At 35.9% G+C, this 8,231-nt stretch overlaps 1 protein-coding gene across 3 annotated transcripts in view; it reads left to right on the forward strand.

Annotated features, from left to right (window-relative positions):
* Window positions 1-8,231, forward strand: part of TENM1 (teneurin transmembrane protein 1) — a 591,240-nt gene that overhangs the window by 578,826 nt on the left and 4,183 nt on the right. For all 3 annotated transcript variants that reach the window (XM_072431864.1, XM_072431865.1, XM_072431866.1), the window contains 2 exons: window positions 1,263-1,650; window positions 2,278-3,498. In XM_072431864.1, coding sequence (XP_072287965.1) covers window positions 1,263-1,650; window positions 2,278-3,498 — 1,609 coding nt within the window. The remainder of the gene's footprint in view (window positions 1-1,262; window positions 1,651-2,277; window positions 3,499-8,231) is intronic.

Here is an 8,231-nt window from a genome sequence, read left to right on the forward strand (position 1 = left end):
TGTGTGTGCCTATGACTTTTGTTGAAAAAATCTAGTTCACTGGCAAAAGTGAGCTCTCGCCCGCCAGAGCTCGCTGGAATTTATCACCAGGCGGATCCTCTGGTCCAGCTTCGTATGCAATTAGATAGGCGCCTATGTAAGGAGCTGAAATCAGTTAACTCTTTCTGAACCTGAAAATATTAGGTTGTTTAAAAATATGCCTATTTCTCAGCTAATATAAATGTTTGAAACATTTGAACAGCCCAAACATTTTTATTTAGGCCTAAGTGAAAGATGTGTGCCATTAGAAAGAATGATTTTATGGGGAACAGTGACTTTTAATGCAAGCTCGCCAGTGTGAAACTCACAGAGATGCGTGTTTTGGAGCGAGCTATAATTTAAGTTGATAACTGCTGGAAGAATACTCTAGTGTAATCCCGCCAGACGAAATTTGGTTTATAAAGAGCTTTTAGGCGTCCAATTCCGGATCGTGATTACGCGTGTGAGCAAGTTTACAATTTGGCTTGATGAATGAGGCTCAATGTGCTTACCATAGTCATATGTCTTTAATACGGTCTAAGGTAAATTTTGGGGAGTAACCAATTAACCTAACTGCATGTTTTTGGAATGCAGCCACCGTAGTGAAGCAATAGTAGATAGAGCTTGCGCCCAAAAAAGTCATCAATTTCCATAGCTCTTTCCTCAGAGGTTCCTTTTTGAATGAACCTTCCAAGAAAACTAATAGGCACTGCCACTGTCTATAGTTAATTACTGTAACCAAAATTCAGTCAAAGAGCTATGTGAATCTGGAAGGTGAACATGACATCTGGAAGATCGGCAAAATCCAATAAACGGTTAACAGTTGTGATGCATGTATTTCTTAATTTTTAATAAATGTATTTAATTATTTTTTATTTGAATTAATGTCTTTAATGACAAATACACTTTCTTTTGGTAATTTGATAATAATGTTACTCATTTACCCTATGTGAAGAATGCAAAGTATGCAAACTCATTTTAATAGAAGTAGTTTACATACATGCATTTTTGTAATAGTATTTCAAACAACAACACCAAAGAAATTGCACATCTGCAATATTTATGATTATATGATATAATATGAATGGAATTCAATTTAGAAAATTATTTTATTACTTACAGAGCTAAGAAAGTATGTCAGCACTCAGCTTTTCATTGTCCACCAGTTAAAACAAATTAAAACAAATGAAAATGTAATGTTGTTGTCTATGTTTCCAACTAATCGTTATTTTGTTCTTTTTCAGACAATAAACCTGTTTCTCCATAGCCAGAGGCGTTACATTTTTGAATACGATCATTCAGATTACCTTGTTTCGGTAACTATGCCCAACATGGTGCGCCACAGTCTGCAGACCATGCTCTCTGTTGGTTATTACCGCAATATCTACTCTCCGCCTGATAACAGCGGCTCTTTTATTCAAGATTATACTGGAGATGGACGCCTTCTACAGACATTACACCTCGGAACAGGACGTAGAGTCTTCTATAAATACACTAAGCAAACAAGGCTTTCAGAAATTCTTTATGATACCACCCAGGTTACATTCACCTATGAAGAATCATCTGGAGTCATTAAAACAATTCATCTAATACACGAGGGCTTTGTATGTACTATTAGATATAGACAGACAGGTATGCAATGTAACAAATACTGCAAAGCATTATAATGACATTATTATTTGGTGTATCCATTAAAATGGATAATTATAAGTAGCACTCCTGCAATAATCACATAGTTAATATAGCTGCTATATAATGAATGATAATATTATTTATGACAAATTTTGATGCTGTATGAATCTATGAGGGTTAATAATTTAATTTGACATTGATTATTGGTAAATATTATCAAAATCAGGTAAATTTTACTTTCACACAGGGTGACCTTACATTTTTTCCCTAATTATAACATTTTGTTTATGTAACATGAAAGTATTATGTCTCACCTTTGAGAGTTAGTGTAAGCACTTAATTTTGTTAAAGCAGAACTGTAGTCTCCTGTTCAAAAACCAAAAAAGGTGCTGCAGCTGAAAGGAAGAGACTATACTTAAACAGCTGTTTTGTTGCAACTGTATAAAGAAATCTATTCATTTCTAGTATCTAGTAATTTTTTTTTCTTACTGTAAAATATAGTAATTTTTTTTTTATTATTAATATTTTTTTTTTTATTTTTTTATCAATTAAGTATTCCTAATCATTTATTATATTCATTTTTATTGACCATATAGCTATAATAAATTGTACTTTTCTTCTCATCAGGACCTCTCATTGGACGTCAGATTTTTAGGTTCAGCGAAGAAGGCCTTGTTAATGCTAGGTTTGACTACAGTTATAACAATTTCCGAGTCACTAGTATGCAGGCCATGATAAATGAAATTCCTCTTCCCATAGACCTTTATCGTTATGTTGATGTCTCAGGAAGAACTGAACAGTTTGGAAAATTCAGTGTGATCAATTACGATCTCAATCAAGTCATCACAACGTCAGTGATGAAACATACTAAAATCTTCAGTGCCAGTGGACAAGTCATTGAAGTTCAATATGAAATTCTAAAGGCGATTGCTTACTGGATGACTATTCAGTATGATAACATGGGTCGGACGATTATGTGTGGCATACGAATAGGTGTAGATGCCAATTTAACAAGATATTCTTATGAATATGATCCTGATGGCCAGCTTCAAGCAGTGTCTGTAAATGATAAGCTGCAGTGGCGGTATAGCTATGATTTGAATGGAAACATCAATTTGCTTAGCCATGGAAATACCGTTCGCCTGACCCCTCTAAGGTATGATATTGGAGATCGTATTACTCGCCTGGGAGAAATTCAGTACAGAATGGATGAAGATGGGTTCCTCAGACAAAGAGGCAATGACATATTTGAATACAACTCCAATGGCCTTCTAACTCGGGCTTATAATAAGGTTGCTGTTTGGAATGTTCATTACCGATATGACGGACTTGGAAGACGTGTTGCAAGCAAGTCAAGTACAGGCTCTCATCTACAGTTCTTTTATGCTGACCTAGCCAATCCAATAAGAGTCACTCATCTCTACAATCACACCAGTTCTGAGATAACATCACTCTATTATGATCTTCAAGGTCATCTTATTGCTATGGAATTAAGCAGTGGAGAGGAGTATTATGTTGCGTGTGACAATACCGGAACACCTCTAGCAGTATTCAGCAGCCGTGGTCAGATATTAAAAGAAATCCTTTACACACCATATGGTGACATCTATGATGACACCAATCCAGACTTTGAGATTATCACTGGGTTTTATGGGGGATTATATGACTCCTTAACTAAACTTGTGCACCTTGGTCAGCGAGACTATGATGTTGTGGCTGGGAGATGGGCCACACCCAATCACAATATTTGGAGTAGGTTAAACATTGAACCAAAGCCATTTAATTTGTATTCATTTGAAAACAACTATCCAGTTGGCAAGACTCAAGATGTGGCACAATATACTACAGGTAAAGTAATCGTTCCTAGAAAAATCGTTTTTGTCAATTAACTTGTTTCCTGTCCAATGTATTTGGAGTTTTGGTTAGACATGGTAAAATATGTATCCTAAATCTATCCATTCTACAAAAAAAAAGTTGACTGGATCTTGTGAGAACAACCTGTGTGTTCTTTTTGATGCCAAAGGGGTCCGTTGGTGACATAAAAATGTATTTAAACCCAAAACCTATCCGTTCTTTGCTGTGATAGCTCTTTAATCTACTTCTGATATTTTCACCTGGTGATCGTGCTAATAAAAGACACCTGTTTGCAACACACCCATATTTTACAGTATTTATGGAGAAACAGGTGTTGTCATACCTGTAAATTGTTAGTTATTTTTAGGTATCAAATAAGGGATGACAGTATATTACTACAGGTATTTATCTTTTATTAAATGATTGTAAGGTTTTTGCCTATGGTTCTGTTGGTTGGCAGTATCTTATAAATATTGATCACAAAGGCCCTGATTTACCAGACAAGTGCGCGTCAGCTTGCTGCGTGTATATACACGCCGTTATACGAGGCGTATTTCTGCGAGCCGGAATTGGAGCCGGAGCGGAATGCTAGAACAATCGCCTTCACTTGCCAGCCGGATTCCTGCCTTGAGAAATGAGCAGTAGGGGTCGTGAATACACCAATTAAGGCGATTAGTTTGCAGTTGCGCATTTCAGGAGGATCTGTTAAGCTGTCAATGGTGAAGTCATAGCAATTAATTAGCACACACCTGCTCCCTGTTTTTTGTGCATCTACAATCCATTACAGGTCAATTTGAATATTTAATGCATCTTCTTTTGAGTGTTACATTTTTATGTTACATTATACTCATTCACAAAATTGATTCATGTATTGTTACATTTGTTGCACTGTTTGATACTTTTTAGTTTGCCTTGCAACACTGCAAACTAATTTAGATCAAGCTGTATATATATTTATTGGCACTTTAAAATATGTCATCACACAATAGTATGAATGTCAAAAAAATATCACCAAGCATTTGTGATCAGATTCAAATTTCATTCTAGTTTGGCTTTATAGAAATCAAATATTTGAAAAAAAGGATTGTTGCCAAATATATTATAATACATATTTTAAGGAACATTTAGTGATTTCACTTGTGTGTGTCAAAATACATTTAAATGCATATAGGTACATATGCATTTTCATAATTACTATTTTAACTGGACTGGTTTGGGGAGGGATTAATCAAGTAAGTTTGTTTGGATGGTATGCATTGATGTGACTTTGTAATCCTAATGACCAGGGAATAAATTATGTGGAATAAATTGGCCATAGCAGTCCCTTTATTAACATCATAAAAACATTAACCTCTTAACAACAGTATAACCACAACACAAAAACAGTTCAAATATAACAAAATAAACCGATACCAGTATTAGGTCCATTAAACTACCCAAGCCTTAACCCTTAAACCTGATACTTCCGCAAACCAGCCCGGCCCCCAGCTGCTACCACACTGACTCGGGGACAATTAGCGGGTACCACCATCTATCTTCTTGCCCCCACAACAATTCAGTGTCATGCGGGGCTCCCCCTTACCAGGAACTTCATACCCTGATGAGTTCCCACCCCCCTCTAGAATTTGGGTCTAACCCCACTTAAAAATCTCATGAACCTACCAACCACGCCCAGCTGCCATGACAGAATACCTCCCAAGCTAAAATCCACAAGGAAGGGTGAGCGGGAATTCTTCTCCAAATCATCAGGCAACTAACTACTCCCTCACTACAAGCCGCCCTTTTTATCTCCTGACCTTCAACCCCACCCTCTTAGCAGACCCTCCCTATCTTTTTCTCGCTCTTCACACTGACTACCATCCCCCAACAGTCTCCCCCCCTCGCCCAGTCATGAGACCCCTTCGCTCAAATTTTTTTGTCTTGAGCTTCAGGGCCTACTTAATTGTTAGTTTCATCTTTTGCTGCAATTTTTTTGTGCCTGGTTTGTTATGACAGTTTCTGTAGTTTAGCAATTCTTTAGCAATGTTTTGTCATTTTTTTTCCACAAATATTCAGTACAAATTTCTGCATGGTTTCCACCCCAAACTGCTACTTGAAACCCTGCATTGCATTTGTCCCATATTAGTTTTTGAATGTATTATGTACATATTTATTTTATGAATAAATTGTCATGGGTTCTTTTCTTTGTTTTTTTTTTTGTTTAAATTTGTTGATTTGCTGCCACACAACTCCTCTGTTCATTTGTAGGAGTGTTATCGGTTTGTTGTCATTGTGCTGTGCTGCCTGATCTTATCTGTTGTATACAAACACACTTCCACTTGCTGTCCAAACTGGTTGTCAATTAGTTGTCCAGCTGAGTTGCATACTCATTCTAACACACCTGATGGTGATGGAAGGAGGTCCAGGTTGCCAAGCACAACATCAAAGCTCATTGATTGCCAAGCTCACAAACTGGGTCAGGCACTCTTAGAAATGAACAGATGTTGTGTTGTTGCTTAACTTAATGCTGATAAATAGTGGAGTGTATGCATTATTTAGGCGTTTACACAAAACAAATAGTACTAGTATCTAAAACTTCCAGTGACAAGTCCACTTTGTGCCAAACATTTGTTCTTGCTTTTCCAGCCCTTTCAGTGTGTTTATGCAGGTTTAAATGGCATTTAGACCTTGGCCAACTATATATTGACTTACTCATCTCAGCTTGGTAGTGGAAGCACATAAAGGTGGATTCCTCCTTTAACCAGAAGCAATATCATCCATGAATGTTGCCTATGACATCAGAAATCATAGGAAGAAATAAGCATTTTTTTCAATTTGAAGCATGTTAAGCAATATGCCCAAAAAATCCCGTTTGCCTATTTCTTCCTATAATTTCTCTTTTATATGTATATTTACACACATAAATGCATACATACATATTTATGTGCATGTGTGCACATACATTAGTGCACATGAAGCAAAACAACCAATATACACCTAAAAAGAAAAACTTACTGAAATGAGGATCCTTCTGTTGAAAATTTTTCAACTGATAGAACACCGTTTACGCGCACATAGCGGTTACGCCTTGGCACACAACTATGCATATCACACTCCTAAGGTAAAACTGAGTTTTAATAAGCCGTAATAATTTTGCTGTGTTTAACCAAACAAATCATAGAAGGGAACTGCCTAAAAACAAGCATAATTGAATTTTTAGATTGTAGGTCCTGGGAGATTTTAAAGGGGATCACATAAACAACCCCCCCAAAAACAAACTACAAAATTTTTCAAAAAACTTTATTCAAAATAAACCCATTTGCTTAGAGGTCACATTAAAATATAGAGACCACACATATACCACTAAATTTACATGACAAAAAAAAAAACACACATGTAAACCCACACTTCCATATAAAGCCAAATTATTTCAAAAGTTGCCCAACAAATATTGCATTCCAAAAATATTTACCAAACCAATATGCATTTTTGACCTATCAAGGGTGGAAAACTGGATTAGAAAAAAATTATGCAGGACAAACATTAAAGGTGGTAATATAGACATATTATTGAAATGAAACAATAGGGCCACAAACACACTAACATAGCATTAACATTGACTTCCTAATTGCAAAATGGACATTGAAACATTCAAAGTTGAAAAAATAAAACCAGCTATTGTGCTAAATGGTAAGCAAAGTATCAAATGTAGCAACATGGATTTGGCTAACAAACAAAACAACAGCCCCTTCTTGAAAATAAGATAAAGACAAAGGAAAAAAGCAAGTTAGACAACACCCTTATATATGCTCATCATTATGTGAACAGGTGCTAAAAAATAACATGCAATTGGGCGTGCGCAGTTCGATAAATTTGACTGTTTTTTTTTTTACAGTTTGACATTCCAAAATAATTTATTGATCAAATGCTTTAGATTTGTACACCAGTAAACAGCCATTCAAGAAAAACTAAAAAAAAATAAATTAATTAATGTGTGTGTGTTTAGTGTATCTTCAACTTTTATTTTGTACAGGTTATCCCACACTGACATGATGATTCCCACGGCTGCATTCATTCATAAGCACAGCCGTGGGACTGACAGTGTGGGATCCCCAGGCACTAGGGGTTACATGAGGACAAGTCACCCCATTCAGCTCTAGTGCTCGTGATTGGCTGAGCAAAGGGGATACCTGATGTTGCTTGAGCTGTCATCAGGGTTTCCCCTGTTTATCCATTCATCACTGAAGCTGAATAGGGAGACTTGTCCTTATGTACCCCGAGCACCTGGGGATTCCACACTGTTAGTAGGCTCACAGCTGTGCGCATGAATGAATGCAGCTGTGTGAATCATACTGTCATTGTGTGATAACCTGTCAAAAAGTAAAAGTATAAAAGTTACACTAAACACACACATAAAAAAAATGTAACATTAAAGCCTTGTATTATTTTTTTACACATATTTTAACCCTTTCATGAATAGGGGTTTAATGTACCCCTGTACTCATTCCCCAGGGTGGGGTGGTGGAGATATAGAAGTCTTCTTATTAAACGGGGCTTCCAGATTCCAAAGTCCTGCTAAAAACTATTTTAAAATACACCTTTGTTTTCAATGGAAGCTTTCTTAAAAAGCTTGTGTATATATAATACTATATTTATATGTATTTATATATTTTTCATAGATATCTATACAAGTATTTATATAAAAAATATATATATATATTTCTAATTAATAATGTATATAATTATAT

The sequence above is a fragment of the Pyxicephalus adspersus genome, chromosome Z (assembly GCF_032062135.1).
Source record: "Pyxicephalus adspersus chromosome Z, UCB_Pads_2.0, whole genome shotgun sequence".
NCBI lineage: Eukaryota > Metazoa > Chordata > Amphibia > Anura > Pyxicephalidae > Pyxicephalus > Pyxicephalus adspersus.